The sequence below is a fragment of the Lepisma saccharinum genome, chromosome 22 (genome assembly GCF_977018435.1).
Source record: "Lepisma saccharinum chromosome 22, izLepSacc3.1, whole genome shotgun sequence".
NCBI lineage: Eukaryota > Metazoa > Arthropoda > Insecta > Zygentoma > Lepismatidae > Lepisma > Lepisma saccharinum.
Window position 1 is genome coordinate 29,677,023 of NC_139250.1, and position 17,880 is coordinate 29,694,902.

The 17,880-nt window shown below is 36.5% G+C and overlaps 1 protein-coding gene across 1 annotated transcript in view; it reads left to right on the top strand.

Annotated features, from left to right (window-relative positions):
• Positions 1-17,880, top strand: part of Sf3b3 (splicing factor 3b subunit 3) — a 121,095-nt gene that overhangs the window by 24,137 nt on the left and 79,078 nt on the right. Inside the window, exons 5-6 of the mRNA XM_083144100.1 lie at positions 855-1,109; positions 8,431-8,672. Of these exons, the coding sequence (XP_083000226.1) occupies positions 855-1,109; positions 8,431-8,672 (497 nt within the window). The remainder of the gene's footprint in view (positions 1-854; positions 1,110-8,430; positions 8,673-17,880) is intronic.

Below are 17,880 nucleotides of genomic sequence, written 5' to 3' on the forward strand. Positions count from 1 at the left end.
AAGAAATTCTGTTGCACGTGTGCAATTGCTTAATAAGCTCATAAATAGTCAGTCAACAGCTTTTGTGTTGCAAACTGATTTCCTTGAGCGAATGGAGGAGAGAGATGAAATGATGATGTTAACGCGCTAGACTAATGATTGATAATGACTAAATTTATTCATGACTGATCATCTCTTACTTCGTGTCTTTCGTAAATGTCATTATTTTTAATTAACTAATATAAATACGGAGAAACTAGTACTTATTTTATCCGCGAAACTGTTTTTTCTTCTTTGTTCTATTAATTTCAGTACTGTACAACAAGTTCCGAGGATGGTGGCAGTGGCCACTGAAATTAATAGAACAAAAAAAGAAAAAAACAGTTTCGCGGATAAAGTAAGTACTAGTTTCTCCATATTGATATACTACCGCGTCTCCTTTACCAATTATGAACAACCACCAATATACTTATATAGTTATAATAATATATATATATAGTTATATATATATAGTTTTACACCAATATAATTTCCATAATGCAAGGAGTGTGAAATTATTGCCTAATCAGTGTAATAGCACATTTACACTTAAAATAACATGAAATGATGACTACAGCCTTTTTAAGTGTTTCAGATGAAGGGATTAATGAATTGCATCATCAAACAGGGGCAGGTGGAAGTTGGTGAAATTTAAACATTAAAAGATAATTAGATAATCGTATGTATGTAAGTGAGCTATGGGTATGGGAAATTTACGTATGTGAAAATAAACTTAGTGTTTGTGTTGTGAATTTAAAATGGTGCTTCTGTGGTTATGAATATTTTCATGTAGTTTTCCTGCGGCAGTATAATGCAGAAACTCTAAAATTTTACAGGAAGCGGATACAGATCCTACTGGAGAAGCTGCACAAAAGACCCAACAAACTCTTACATTTTATGAATTGGACCTCAGTTTGAACCATGTGGTGAGAAAATACAGTGAACCCTTAGAAGAACATGCTAACTTTTTAATGTCTGTACCTGGAGGAACTGATGGCCCAAGTGGTGTGCTTATTTGCTCCGAGAATTATCTCACGTACAAGAATTTGGGTGATCAGCATGATATACGGTGTCCAATTCCAAGACGAAGGGTAAGTTGGTTTCTATATGATTCATTTAAACTTGCTGTGCGATTGACTACTAATTTAGTGTAGTCATGAGTTTGTTTTACCTTTCCCACTGGTCGTAACATAAATTCTCTTGTTCTTTCATGTTTATTTTCTCCTCTCTTCTCATATTTCACATGCTTTACATATTTTTTCCCTGTTAATATCCTTTTTATGTGACTTCCAGCTAGCTTCCAGCATTAATAATGTCTAGGGGTCACATATTTATGGTGAATAAAAGATCAGGATATTGGTACAGTCTTTGGGAATTTTCGGCCTGTGTATATGGCCGGTGGCAACCCATCATCGTTTGGAAATTGGGGAGGTATGAGTGACTAGTGTAATCTGGTCTCGAAAATCTCCTATAACTGCGGGGGGGGGGGGGGGGGGGGGGTTCGACGTGCTGTCCCCATGTCACCCCATTACCGGTTGAAGAACTCCACACCTCCAGGTAGGATTGTGGAGGGAGGCTGTCAGCTGGGAGATAGGCCAAGTCACTTCAAGGGCTGTCTCACCATGGATTATTATTATTACACAAAATAAACATTTTCCCTTCTAATAGCACATTTATGTAGTTATCAGAGTATTAACTTTATTCCTGTGTAAAGGAGTCCATTTTTGCTTCTGAAATATTTACAGCAAAATTAATCAATTTTCCATGATTTTCGTAACTCTCAGGTTAATTCAGACTTCAGAATGTGTTGCGATGGTAAATAAACTCCAAATTTTGTGTTAATTTCGCATTTTGCAGTTAATTTTCCATGATTTGGTGACAGAACATGATAGGAAAATGCACCTCACATCTTTCAAAAACATGAAAAATTAATGTTACAATGTGTTATATCATGTTTTGAGTTTTCGTCAAAAACAAAATATGCAGGCCCCTAATAATGTCTTGTCTTACTTAGTTTCTAGTAATTCTTTATTCCATATCTACATAGTGGGTAGCACTGCATGCTAGGACACTAGGGGTTCTGGGTTTGAATCCCAGCCTGAGCATGGGTGTTTTTTTGTGAGTGTCCGTCCATACTCATACTCATCTTCACATTTAGCCAAAAGTGGCAGAAAAGTAAAGTAAAATAAACTTAATCAATCATCCCATATCTGGTTAAAAAATGCTCCAGCCATCTTGCAACACAGACATTGTGAATAAAGTTCGTATTTTATGTCCACGTGTTGTGAATATAATAAAAATGAGATAAAGAATAATGTACCTTATTTCCTAGAGTTTTTGGACCAACTTCCACCCTTCTCACGAATAGGAGACTTGAATGAGTTATTGAAGTGTTTGAAACAGTTAAGATAGAATGGGATTGAAGAGCATAAACACTTCCAGTCTTGGACTAGGAAGTATACATCAGTGTGATGGCAGGTGCAGACGATTGCAGAAAAGCCTACACCAACTGATGGTATGAGAACATTCTGAGCTAGCTACTAAGAATGGCTTATGAGTAGAGGCACATCTTTTTGGTAAATAAAAGAGCAAAATTTCGGGTTCAAAAATGGTAAATAAAACAAAATTTCTGTGGTATAGCGGTGAAAAAGCAGCATATAAAATGAAAATTTGGTTTTAAAAATGTGAATATAATCCCAAATTTGATTTACAAACTGCACTTATTACACAATATAAACATATTTCTTCTAATAGCACATTAAATCATTACCAGAATATTAAGTTTATTCCTGTACAAAGGGGTCCATTTTTGTTTCAGAAATATTTACAGCAGAATTAATCAATTTTCTATGAATTGCATCACTCGAAGAACAATTCTGACGTCAGAAAGTGTCTCATCAGTAAATTTCGTGTTTGAGTCTATTTCGCATTTTGCAGTTCATTTTGCATCATTTCGTGACAAAACAGGGTAGGAGTCCGTCTAAAATGTAGGAAATTGTTGAGATTTTATGTAGTTTTAAATAATAAGTGGGGTAGTAACAATGTACTACCTTTACAGGTATTAGGAATATTATAAAGCCCATAGGTTAGGCATTTTGTTACTTTAACTATATTTCAATGCATTGCACTGAGGTATCTCCAGTATCTAGTTTTTATCTCCGTACTGGTCGCAAAAACAGTGCAAGATAAATGGAGGTACTGCATCGTTGGTTGAAACATGTGTCATTTGTATCAACTTGGTAAAAACCCCTTCAACAAGTGTATTTTTAGAAGTGAAATTTTGTAAGTTATTTTAATGGTTTGGTTTTGTATCAAGAAAAGGACAAGAATTTTGTTTATCAAGGGGCACACTAATTGACACTCAAATGTACCCTATTTGCTAGCTTTTTTAAACAAAATGTTTGCCCCAAAAACTGTGGTACGTATTATGCATGTAATAATTTGGACAGCCGTGAAACCACGCATGTTTTCACTGTCACTGTGGCCGCAAATACAAATTACCAAGTTGTGTTTCTTTAGTAGTAATATTTTTTTAAAAAAATGTATGAAAGTGAAATGGTAGTTTCCCATGATTTTCCACTTTGGAACTTTGGTTCTGAGCATTTTGATACAGGATGCATAAGATCTGCATTTTCCATGTGAAAAATAATAGAAAATATCTTCCTGAGTGTTGCAAAGCCACAATGTAGTTATGTAATTTCTTCTACACCTTTGAAAAGCCTGTTCCTTGGATGGGGCTGCCTTTTCTTTCTTCAGTCATTCACTTACACTTACATCTTGAATTTTTGAGCTGCAACCCTGTTGTTGCTTCCAGCATATACCACATAACTTACAATGTGAAATCGACAGTGTAACTCGCCCTTTTTCACATTTTCATGTCGCTTTCTTCTACTTCAGAATAAGCAAGGTTGTTACAGAAGTGAAACCCTTGGGATGTAAAATGGAGGGAGGGGGTGGTGTGGGTTTGTGACTCATTGTATACACAGAGGGTATTCTCATCTTGGTCCACACAGCAACAGGTGACTCATTGAATAGGTATGGTGTTATTCGCTCTTGATTGACATAGCAAGTGCTTTACAACCTACAACTATGTAAGCAATTTCTTGATCCTGAATTGTACTGCACATTATATACAAGATATAATTTTGTCACTTTTCCTCATCAAATATCAGTGTGTGCATTATCATCCTTCGCAGTTTCCTGCCTCTGGCTGGGTCGGCTTGGAAGTCAAGCACCTCCCATATTTTCCTGGTCTTCCACTACTCCTCTTTCCATGGTGTTCCAATCTTGTCCTCTTCTCCTAACACTCCACTATCTGCCCTCTCCACCAACATCTTGGTCACACCCTTGGCCTTATTCCCACTCCTTGTGCATTGTAAGCTCTTACTGGTAGCCTTTCTGCACCAATCCTCTTCTTGTCCGAACCATCTCATCTTTGCCAGATCTATCCTGTCTTGAAGCTTCACCACCCCCACTGTCTGTCGTATCCCCTCATTCCTTATTCTATACCTTCTAGTCTTCCCCAATATACTCCTCAAGAATTTCATCACCACTGCCTGCATCTTTCTTTTGTCTCTCTCTCACTCATTGTCAAAGTCTTGGCTCGTATCGTATGTAATTTTTGGCACATAGTACGTGTTATATATTACCTTCTTGCATTTCATAGGTACATCCCTGTTCCATACAAATCTTTGAATGCTTTGATATAGTCCACCACTCATTTGTCCTCTTCTGTTTACTTCCTCACCTATTCTTCCACTTCTCTCAATTATGCTTCCTAGATATTTGAAGCTCTTCACTACCCTCAACTCTTCCATGTCCATCTTTATTCTTGGTTCATTTTTGGCTCTGTTTCTTGTTATTAGCACTGAATTTCATTCCTGCTCTTAGTCTTTTCTTTTCCAACTATCAAGCTCGGTCTGTACTTTTTCTTCCGTTTCCCCATATTTCTAAGTCATCAGCAAACAACATGGCCTACATCTCATCTCCTATCTTCCTCTTCCCCACCTCTTTGTTATTTGCATCCATTGTAATTATGAAGAGCAGTGGGGAAAGAGGACTTCCCTGTTGTAGTCCATTACTTATACTGAACCACTCCATTCTTCCCACTGGGGTCTTCACACAGGTCTGGTTGGCCTTGTATGTGCTCTGCACTCTACACACTCTCTCTTCCTAGACTCCTTTCTCTCTTAGAGCCTTCCAAATCTTTGTTCTGTCCATGGTATTGTATGCCTTTTCTATATCTAGGAATGACATTTCGATATTCGGAGTGCATTTCCTACATTAGCCTTATGATGAATATCAGATCTACTGTTGATCTGCCTCTTCTAAATCCATACTGTTCCTCTCTCATGTTCAGTGCTGTTACTTCCCTTATTCTTTTCTCTAATATTTTCTCACACCTTGGCTGGCACATAAGTGTTATTCCTCTGTAGTTCTTACATTCCTTGTGCGCATTATACACCTGTAAATACAGTATCGTATTTACGCGTGTATAATGCACACTTTCTTTTTTTTTTTTGCCTCCCAAAACTGTGGTACGTATTATGCACGGAATAATTCGGACAGCCTAAATGAAATCACACATTTTTTTTCACTGTCACTGCGTATAACATGTATATATCTACAGATTCTCTTTCTTTAGCAATAATAATTTTAAAAAATAACTTTTAAAGGCGAAATGGCAGTTTTCCATGAGTTTTCACTTAGTATTGGAAAGTTTTGTGACATTGAGAAAGCAGCACTGTTCTGGCAGCATTAAAGCACGTGCCTCCTGTCACACGGGAGGCGTATCAAGCGGTATTTTTCGCAGGAGAAATAACTTCCACAAAAATTGTTTTTGCCTTAGAAACTGTCATGAACAGAGATCGGGCAAAAAATTCGCTTTTGCACTAATTCCCTTCACAAGCACTCTACCGCTCGCAAGTGGGTCTGATCTAAAAATAAACACCAAACCATGCTTCAGTGATATCCATACCCTTCCCCAAGTGCACCAGCCGATGCCCGCTACCCAACATGCCAGGCTTGTTTTGCCATTGCGATTTCGTATGCTCTTGGATACGCAAGAAGAGATCGATGTTATTTTAAATCGACCTTGTAGCGGACAACTTCTGGTAACCGCTTTCATTCAAAACGTGTTATTTGTTCCCTGTAACACTTCTTAAAGAAGCGAAACTGTTAGAGATAAAGCCACATAGGCCAACTAAAGATCGTCAACCCTCTTAATGCATTTTCATCCAGGTTTCCGCAAAAGTTCACTTCGATGTTATGTGCATCATAACTCCCGTTTACCACTTCATACATTTTCATAACTGTGCCGATGTCGTAATATTCGCCAAAAGTGTTCCGTTGGCCAAGTGACTTCTCCCTCTTTTCTTCTCAGAAAAAGTTTAGGGGGGGGGATGCCGATTGTTTTCTTGCTCGTGTGTGCACACAGGCTAATTAAAGGTGAGGGTGGAAGTGGTCCGCTCTTCCTTTCCTTTGACTTCTAAAATGGGCAACCAGTTCTGGATGCATTCTTGAAGTGGGGGGTTCAATGTGTAAGCTGAGAACTATTTAAAAAAAAGTGCTCAATGTATAAGCTGACACCCGATTATAGTCGATTAATGTGAAAGTAAATACAGATCTCCCATTTTGATATCTGAAAATGCGCAGGTTTCATAAAGCTTGTTTTGAGTTCCGCAAGTTTCATAAAGCTTGTTTTGAGTTCATTTTATGCTTTTGGGCTAATCAGGACTAAATTTACAGTTTCACTTTAGTGAAATCTAATTCCAAATCAAAATGTTCAATGTCAATCGCAAGGTGCGTGTTTCCTTTTTCAGGCTGGCTTACAATGCAAGTCGAGGAAGAGTATGGTCTACTCCCTGGAATGGGGGAGGGGGTGAATTAGAAGTTGGTCGAAGGAAGGAAAACGTGACTTTTTTACGATGTATTTTACACAGCCGAACGAGAACGAAATTTACAGCCCACTTTTTTTTGTTGCTAGAAAAATAAGATCTGAGAGATCTTATCTTACCAGTTCATCTTGTAACAAACAATGCTCTAGTAGACCCGTATTAAATCGAACATTCATTCTGCCCTATTATCTTCTGATAATTGTTATTGGTGCAAATTCCAATAAAGACCCCTTCGAAATAACTACCTTTTCCCTCGGGAACTGTGAAAGGTTGTTGTATTGAGAGTTGACTGTAACAAATATGAAGGTAAAATAATTACGTCAACACTAACCAAATAGAAATAGCTACTGTATATTTACTGCACTATTGCAGCTTGACTCACATAAATAAATAATGTTTACACTTAATTTCGTCATTCACTCTCAGTTACTAATACAAACTTTCTGAAATGTCCTCACTTGCATCCATCTTGTCCAATATTCCAGTTACCTGAAAACTTTTGATCACAATTCCACGGAGATTGAGTTCCATGCCTCACGAACACATTCACAAACAATCGGCAGCGACGCACGTTTCACCCTCCCGCTCCCGCGTGGTGAGAGTTCACGCTGCGTTGATGTCATCCATCTATTGTAAGCATCAAGCGCTGCGACCTTGAAGGAGCAGTTGATAACTTTGCTCCCTCCCCTCCTATGAAAAGCCTAACATCTGGAAGTTCAATGTCGTGTGGTGAATGCAATAGGTACGAAAGCAAGGAAAAGATCGTTTTTATGATCTACTGATTAATTGTAAATGAAATACGTAAATGTTAGTCCGACACTAAGAAAGCCATTTCTGGGACCTGAATTGTGCATTATATACGATATATATTTTTTGTTGCTTTTCCCCATCAAAAACTAGGGTGCATATTATGTTGCATTATACACGTGTAAATACGGTATTTACCAATACCGGCAGATAAATTTCCAGTATTTTCGGTCTTCTGCAGCATCTGTAGAAACGTCATGACACTTTTGAGGATTCTAACTTACTTAGGAGATTTTACAAAATTCTGCTGCAGTTTGTATTTGGAACCAGTATTATGTGATTACATAACATGCTTTATATGTTTTCCCATATTATAAATACAATCTTCAATGTCTCGTTGCCACAAAAATGGTACTTTCCTGCATTTTTAGTTTTTCACATGGGTCACCAGTAAAATGTGATCTGATGTACTTCTTGAATATTTTGAAGGAAAATGCTTGGTAAATTATTGCATACAATTGGAGTGGGGTACTTACACACTTATATAAATAAATATTTGGAGCAGTTTATAATTGTTGCAATTTCCAATCATCGTTATCAGTGGGAGTCTGTGTCAGTGATTGGTATTGGTTCAAAGGGGTATTAGCTTAACCGTAGTCTTCGTTGTTTTTATTATCTTGTGTTCGGAGGTAGGTAACAGTTGACAATATTGCCATCTTTTTGTATTTTCCACGTAATGTAATTTATTGTTATTTCATTTTTTCCTCAGAATGACCTGGATGATCCTGAACGTGGCATGATATTTGTGTGCTCCGCAACCCATAAAACAAAATCCATGTACTTTTTCTTGGCCCAAACTGAGCAGGGGGATATATTTAAGATCACATTAGAAACCGATGAAGACATGGTCACGGAAATTAAACTGAAATATTTCGATACTGTCCCAGTGGCATCGGCAATGTGTGTGTTAAAAACTGGATTCTTGTTTGTTGCATCTGAATTTGGAAACCAGTAAGTAATATAGTTTTTTCCTAATACATACCGAGTAACCTTATCTAACATTTTTTTGGACCTGGAATCACAATTTACTTGAAATGCACATCACAGTGAAACCATATCTATTTTATAGCACAATTCTACAGGGTTAAAACGGGTAAATATCAGGATGTTCACTTTTAGTAATGTGATTCTTTTGAGGGAAACTCATTTTCTGTTTATTGCTGATGATAAGTTTTGAAGAAATGGTGTAAAAGATAGACTATGTCTGTTCACAATGTATAGAATCTAAATAAACTTTCTAACATTTAATATAAAATGGCTCATGCTCTGTATTGGAGTCAACCACGTGGTCAATTACTGTAAATAATACACACTTGCAGAATTTTGTCTGGAGAATCACCACAAGATCACAGTGGTTTATAATGCTATATTTTGTAATGCACAGAAACATGAACAGTGAAAGTGTAGCCTCCTCTTGTATTGGCTTAGAGGAGAAATAGATAAGCGTCTTAATTGTTTCAGGAATGAATACAAAGATGAACACACAGACTGTGTATTAAATGAGTTATGTAAATTGTTTTACTTCATTGCTCATCATCCAAATAGAATGTTCTTGCATGCCGAAAACCTCTTAGAAGCACTGCACACACTTGAAAACAAAAACGGCTACTAACAAATCTCCCATGTTGCACACCTGTTCTACTTGTATAGGTGCAGCATTAATAAGGTGGTAATGTTACAAGATGCAGAGGCGATTGGCACTATTCACAGAGTTGCAGCCAGGGCCGGTGGAAAAAGGGGGGGGGGGGGTGAACCATGCCACCACCTAGAACGACTCAGGGCAGCAAAATTTGAAGTGAAGAGGAAAATAGACCTATTGAAAACTTGGAAGTTATTATATTATATAACTTGGAAGTTAGTATATACCAACCCACCATTTTGAAGGAACATATCAGTAGTCTTACTTTAAAACCACCAAGTGCCACAAGGTGGGAAAGCAGATTCGATGCCTTAACTCTGTTGATATATCAAGTGGGAGAGTTCTATGATGCGCTCCTTCAAATAATTGTTGACAATAAAACTGTCGAAATGATCGCATGTGAAGCTCATTGTGACATTACATTCCTTTGCTCAGTAGTTATCTGGTATGACTTTTTACTCCACGTAATGTAATGAGCAAATGTCTTCAAAACATTAAATTACGATGTGTTAGATGCTATTAGATTTCTTGCAAATATATCGGTGGTTTGATAAAAGCAGGAGCGATGAAAAATTTCAAAGTTTCATAAGATGCCACTTGGCACCCTGGCAGGGCCTCCCTCTCTCCATTCGTGGAGGTGTCAGGAGGCGGTGACCTGCGAGTCCCGGTTGATGATAAAGAATTGGCATCGAATTTAGATATAGATGATCCAAGATAGGCAACACTGTACAGGGCCGAAATCGAAAGGGAGCAGCATCTGCCCCACCGGCCAGGGCAGCAAGATGACTAGGGCCGTCCCTGGGTGCAGCAAGCAGTAGCTGTGTCTACAATGTGGCTCTTTAGGCCAGAAGGCAGCAGTTATGCCCTTTGCCCTATTCTGCTTTTGGGGTTAGAATATTAGTACTTAACAAACTTCCTTTGCTTTCTGTATGGTGATTTAGAGCAATACAGTAAAGCCCCGATTTTACGTTTTTCAGGGGTCCATAAATAAAAAAATTTAAAATGTGGGAAACTTAAAAAGGGGGAAAGCATAAGGAAGGGGTCAAACTCAAGTGTCTGTAAGAAATTACTCTACAATCGACTTTTTAGGGTGTATATTGTATCAAAAATTATTTAACAACAGGAAAGAAGTATAATTAATTTCTAATGACAAAAGCAAGACGTGCTGTGAGAGTCAATGATGGATTAACGGGACCCACTTTCAAGAATAGGGACGGTGGATGACTGCTTCTTACAGTTGCCTATTAAGTTCAGTTTATGCATCTGATCGTATGAGATCTCTCTTTACTCTGTAAAGTGGTAACTAGTTGCTATTTTTAGAAGTCACGGGTAATGGGGGTGGGGGGTGATCATTTATAGCTGAATGCCAAGCATCTTTAAATACTGTAATCAGTGTCCTGAAGATGTGCAGAATGATTCAGATTCCACTGGAGCTGCATATGTATCCAGTCCCGATCAGTGCAACAGTATGAAGTGAACAAGACAAGCTTTGTCAAACTTATGCATTTTTAGACGTCTCAATAAATTATTGGTGACGTGCGTAGGATTTTCGAAAGGGGGAATGAGGTTACGTATACTTTTTATAGTAGTCAGCCCTCACTTTGCCATCTTTTCCTACCTTTGACATTCTTTATATTTTTTTTTAGAAATACTGGCCAGAGGAAGGGGGCTTATGGCCCCCATCACCCCCCTTTGGGCACGCCACTGATTGTTATTTTTACATCCATGTTAATTGATGATTTATTATTGGATTCAGAAGACTTGCTGAGAGCAAACACCCCTTCCACCAATAGTATTATCGTAAATAACGTGTTCCCCTTTTTTTCTTTTTTCTTCCCGTCAACGTTTAATATTGCATGATCAATTAAATTAGCTTTTCTTTTTCTAACTCCTCGCTTTATGTCTGGTACTCTGTTTCCTAATGGTGAAAACAAAACAACCTTCGAAGAGGAGATTCAAAACAATGCCCTTTTTCTTCCCTTCAGAGTGGATGAGTTATAGCTCTGGAGCCACGAGACTAAACTTTCCCTTCAGAGTGGATGAGTTATAGCTCTGGAGCCACGAGACTAAACATGTGGTGCCGGTTGCCAGCTGCCTGTTACTCGCCACCCCTCCCACCGATTTGTAATGGAAGGGAGGGGATGGGGGCACGAATAGGTGGTGGAGGGGTGCTGATTGTCTTATCAGAAGTGTGCTTATTCCCTGCCAACTTGCAGGAAGGAGGGAGGAGGGGAGAAGGATCACTGCTTGAAGCTCTCCCATATGAGCAAGATTTCTGACACGGGACATTAAAGAATGAGAAAGGGGCTGAATCCTTCAATTACTGCATAGTTCTGCACAGTGCCGGAGTAATGAGCTCATGTGAGGGAGGGGGGAAGATGGGCATCTTTTTTTTGTCACTTGCAGTACTCTGCTTGTTGAATGCACGTATTCAGGTTGAAGAGCAACTGCGTAATTTTAGATGCCAGAGGAAAGTCTTTTTTTCGCCTTTGTTAATTGGTTAAGATGTCTCGTGTAAGGGTGCTCACTTCCTCATGAACAAGAAAATCTGGGCAGAAATACTTCACACTTTTCAGTAATTACAAGACTAGTGATTAGGGATGGATGATATCGGAAGTTTGATATCACGATATATTGTCAAGAAAATAGTCACATGACATACTATATTTTTCCGTATTGTGATATCTGCGATGTAATGTCTCCACGATATATATCGCCAAATATCATGACGATATATTGCAGACATGATATATATCGCTAAAATATTGTAATAATATATTGCAGACATGGTATATATCGCCAAATATTCTGATGATATATTACTGACATGATATGCGTATATATCGCCAAAATACTGTGATATATCACAGACACGATATATATTGCTAAAATATCGTGAAGATATATCGTCTAGTTGATACCGCCGGGACGATATTTTTTCTATATGGGGATATATCGCCCAACACTACTAGTGATGATACAATAGGGGGCATGAGAAAGCAAATGCCCCCCCCCCCCCCCCCTGCAAATTAGAAAAAGGTGAAGGTAAAGTTTCTCATGCATTTTGCACAATGCCGTGACGCATATAAAAGTGAAAGAGGAGAGAGGAAACACTCACCGGATGCAGAAAAACTTCAAATTTTCAGATCTTCAGGAGTAGAGAAATGTTGTAGAACTTTGTGACAAGAACGAGGAAACTGGAGTTAGAGCTAACGTAAAATCGAGGTGAACATCCTATTATTTAATATGGCCTTTTGCCGGGGTCGGAGTGGATGAACGTATTAAGCGAGAAAATGTGTAATGCAGGAACGTAAAATCTGGATTGCACTGTACATTTATTTAAAATTTAATGAATACAAAAAATTTGCTCTAATATATAATCAATTTCTGCCATAATATGATGTATAAATGTCATGTCGGTAAGCTGAGAAAAACAGTGATGGATTATTTAAGCTGATTGTGGCATGAATTTGTTGATATAATTAATATAATTTGTATTTAAATGTCAATATATAAAGTTCTACGAGTTAGTTTATGCATTGACCTAATTGCAATTATCTGGAATTTTTTTGTTAGTGTGGTTGAATTTTGATTTAGCTAGCTAGCTGCCTTTGCTTTCCTTAAGACAATTTAGAGCATATGTTTATTTACTACATAAGTAATACAAAATCTTTTTATCCGTTACTTTCTTGTTCATACATAATAATGAAGCCATAATATAATTCTATTACCCGCGCTTCATCTGAGAGAATCAATTTACTTAATCTGATTGTGGCCTGCTCTATCTGTAGATACAGTTCTTATAATTTGGGTTTTTAGTTTAAATATTGTTTTTCAACATTGCAACACAAGACACAACATTAGCAGTTTTATCATATTTCATATTGCAAAAGTGCAAATAGCTTAGTGCTAAGGTCATAACTTGTAACCAAGGGGTCCAAGGTTCAATACCTGGTGGACGCACATAGTGTTCGAATCCCACTATAAACTTTTATGTTCTGTCCTGATTAGCCTATCTGTGGATAAAGTGAAACCTTCATTGCAAAACATGCTTTAATGTTCACTTTTGTTTTTAGCAGTTTTTGTATGAAGTGCCAAGCAGGTTTTTTTTTTGTTTTCTTTTTAAATCTTCTGGTTGGCATTGTGGTAGCTAGCCTTATTTGATTTCCTTAAGGCGATTTAGAGCAAGCAATACATTTAAAATATAACTGGTTGCAAAGAAAATTATCAAACACTCCCTTGGTCCATATATAATCAATGTGTGCCACAATATGATGATAATACTATTACCCGCGCTTCATCTGAGAGAATCAGTGAATGTGTATTTAATCTGATTGTGTCATACTTTTTCTCTTGATACTGTTCATATCATTTGTATTTTTTGTTTGTTTTTCAACATTGCTACACTTCTAAATGCCGAAGACATTCAACATTATACAGTCTTACCAAGTATTCATATTGGATTTGGTGCGTATTACTCACAATATTGAATATTAAAAATATTTCTATTAAGAACACACAAAAAATATCATATGAAAGCTATTTTACTTACGTATTTGTAAGTCTCAAAAAGAGAAAAAAGGTTACCCTATCAAGTGACGCGCCTAATTCCAGGTGTAGACGTAAATATAATTTATGAAGTTGTTCTACAGCTTCCCTGATGCATTTACCTAACATTCCTAATTGTAAATTTCTTTTCTGTTCGGCTCCCCTATCACTCATTGGTTTATACCCCTATTTTAGAAAGTTTGGGATAACCTCCATTCTCCTGCATTTCTTAAGGAACCAAATTATGTTGATGGTATTGTTCAACCTAATCCTTGTTTTTTCAAAAATTTGCATTTTTTCCCCCCGTATCGGAACTTTAATTCATATTGGATTTGGTGCGTCTTACTCACAAATACGTAAGTAGAATAGCTTTTATATAATACTTTTATTGTGTTTTTAATAGAAATATTTTTTAATATTAGTCTTAACATATGTTTTCATATTGCAAAGGTGTATTTCTGTGAACTCGGATTTTAGCTGAAGATGCCATATATATTGAGGTAATAGCGATTGGGGATTTTTTTTTTTTGTTTTCAGGCAATGCTTTCACTAATACCTATCAACAGCATTTGAATGAGTGGTATAATTTTTTTTTTCTAGTTTTTACCTGCCCTCGCTTTTTAATAACTTTTGTGAGTTTGAAGGTCCTGTAAATGATTGAAACATAGAGCAAGAGAATTCGCACATGACAGTTAGATTTATATTAATGTTGTAATAAGAATGTGATTGTAAGGTTGACCTCTACGCTATAATCTTGATCGAGAATTGCATTAATCTTTGGAGGAAATAAAATAATGCAGGTTTTGTAGTGTTTGTGTGAACATTGCTTACATCAAAAGAACAGATGAAATGTGTTGATAAGTGAGACTTCTGGTCGATCATGATTTGAAGCATCACTAACTGATAATATCCTTTAACAGAAATTTCTTAACACACAAATATTCTGCTAAGCTTGCTGTGAAATTAATGTTAATGCTTGCAGTTGTAGTATGTGTAGCTAGAGAACAAAATTCCTTTGAATTCCCTTGAAATGTGAAGATGTGAAATTATTGCCTGAAGAATGAGAACTTTACAAGGACCTAAAATACCATGAAATGATGACTACAGTTTTATCCGTGTTTCATATGAAGAAACTAATGATTTATATATTGTTCTGATTATGGTATAAATTTAGGTTTCCCCAACTTGCATGTTTAATCACCTGTTGGATTGTAAATTTCCATTAAGCTTATGAAGGTGCTTCTAATAAAGGCTAATCACTAAATTATTTTAGCTTAATTATATTAGGAACCGAGACTGAATGTGTTTATACAGTACCTTTTCCTAATGCAAAGTGCAACATTTATGTTCTTAAATGTTTGCATTACCACTTTTTGTAGATGCAAAATAATCTAACACACGTTATTTTTAGCAGTTTTTATTATATCTGAGACGTTACATCCTGCTTTCCAAGAATTTTTTCAAGCTCATACCAAGATACACACAACACACAACCTCACATGGCTAGTCGCTTCGAAGGATGTGTGCTTAGTAATGTAGAGTGGCTAGCCATGTGAGGTTGTGTCTTGTATGTGTATCTTTGTGTAAACTTCATGAAGTTCTGGGAAAGCAGGACGAAACGTTGCAGAAAAAAAAGGGTTACTAAAAATAACAGTTTAAGATTATTTTTCAAGTGCACTATTGCTTAAAAGGGAATGTGTGGAAGAAATTATTAAACAGTATGCTCAAGTCATGGTGGACACTTTAAATGTGGTTTTAACACTTTACAGGTCATGTAGCGTATTATAGTGCTTGGATTGGGGAAATGGAATGATGATGATAATGTGCTAATGATTGATAATGACTGAACTTTTCTTGACCTGATGATCTCCCTTACTTAATGTGTTTAAAAAGTGTCATTTTAGTTAACCATTATACTTGGAAGGTACAAGTAAATTGTAAATATATACTATATGCTTGACATTTGAACTAATGTGCATGCTGTGTAATCAGTAACTAAGTATTAATGGAGTTTGAATTTCCATAAATTAGGGGGAAAAGGAAATGAATTCTGTTGCATGATGTGTGCAAATGCACAATAAGCTTGTAAAATTTTAAAATTTCTGTTGCAAATTGTTTTTTTTGCAGTCAAGGAAATGGAGACATGATGTTTTTAACATGCTAGACTAATGATTGATAATGACTAAATTTGTCCTTGACTGATCATCGCCCTTACTTAATGTTTTTTAAAAATGTAATTTTTTAATTTTAACCATATACTTGAAAGGCACATAATATATATGGAGCAAATTTGTAAATATAATAATCTGTTTGTCATTTTAAGTAATGTGCAATGCTGTGTATTCAGTAACTAAGTATTAATGGAGTTTGAATTTCCATAAATTAGGGGGAAAAGGAAATGAATTCTGTTGCATGATGTGTGCAAATGCACAATAAGCTTGTAAAATTTTAAAATTTCTGTTGCAAATTTTTTTTTGCATTCAAGGAAATGAAGAGATGAAGTGATGTTTTTAACGTGCTAGACTAATGATTAATAATGACTAAACCTGTCTGTCACTGATCATCTCCCCTACTTAATATTTTTTTATAAAATGTAATTTTTAGTTACCCATTATACAGGGAGGTTATTTCAGTCGTTTATCGTCACAGCGTCGGCTGCCGAACGGCCCCTTCATGCAACATGTCCCGGCAAATTGACTTACAGGAAGTCCGTAACAGAAACCGCTTGTTTCGTAATGTTTCCACTTTTCACAATTACAGTTACAATTGAAATAAGCACGTACCTTGTCGCAAGGATGCTGCAAGAGGTGTCCTCCCAAATACAAATATTTCTGGCACCTTATTTCTGACATCTAATCTTAGATTAGACATTGCTACTTTATCCTCAGTTGACAGAAAGGGAAGACAGCATCCCGGCGCCTAAAGCAAACCGAAAGCGTAAAATGATATTTAAAAGTAGTAATAATGATGATGACTAACCTCCTGTGTTATGAGAGATGTTGAAAATGACCTCCTTGAACAGCAATACAACACGTTTCTTAGGTTCAAGAGATCCTGTCTCTGGTAATGGCCTGACCAGTTTTCTGCAAGAATTAGTTTTCACGTAATTATCGTACATAAAAACTCTTTGTTCAAGACTGTATTTTTTTAACTAATGAATGAATAACAATTAACACACAATAAAGCACTAGCACTAAATAACACAGTATAAAAAACACGTGTACTGATAAAATCAAACAGAAGTGAGCATGAGGGTACGGTACACTCACTACGTCTGGTAGCCGACAGTGTTGCTAACCATTTTTTGGCAATGTCCCTACGCCAAGTAAAGCGACTAAAAAAAAAACCTCATGAGCGCATAATATATATGGAGCAAATTTATAAATATAATAATCTGCTTGTCATTTTAAGTAATGTGCAATGCTGTGTAATCAGTAGAGGCACATATTTTTGGTAAATAAAAAATAAAATTTTCGGTACAAAAATGGAGTCAATTTCAGGTTCAAAAGCGGTAAATAAAATAAAATATCGGTGTTATAGCGGTGAATAATCACATCAAAAGTGCCATATAAAATGACATTTTGGTTTTAAAATTGTGAATATAATCCAAAATTTGATTTAAAAAGTGCACTTATTACACAAAATAAACTTACCCCTTCTAATAGCACATTTATGTAGTTATCAGAGTATTAAGTTTATTTCTGTGTAAAGGAGTCCATTTTTGCTTCTCCAATATTAACAGCAGAATTAATCAATTTTCCAGGAATTGCATAACTCTCAGGATAATTCAGACCTCGGAAGGTGTAGCGTCGGTGAATAAACCCTGAATTTCGTGTTTAAGAGTTAATTTCGCTTTTTGCAGTTCATTTCGCATTATTTCGTGATAAAACATGGTCACAAAATGCATCTCACACCTTTCAAAAACATGAACAATTAACACTACAATGTGTTTTTTCAAATTTCGTTTTTTCG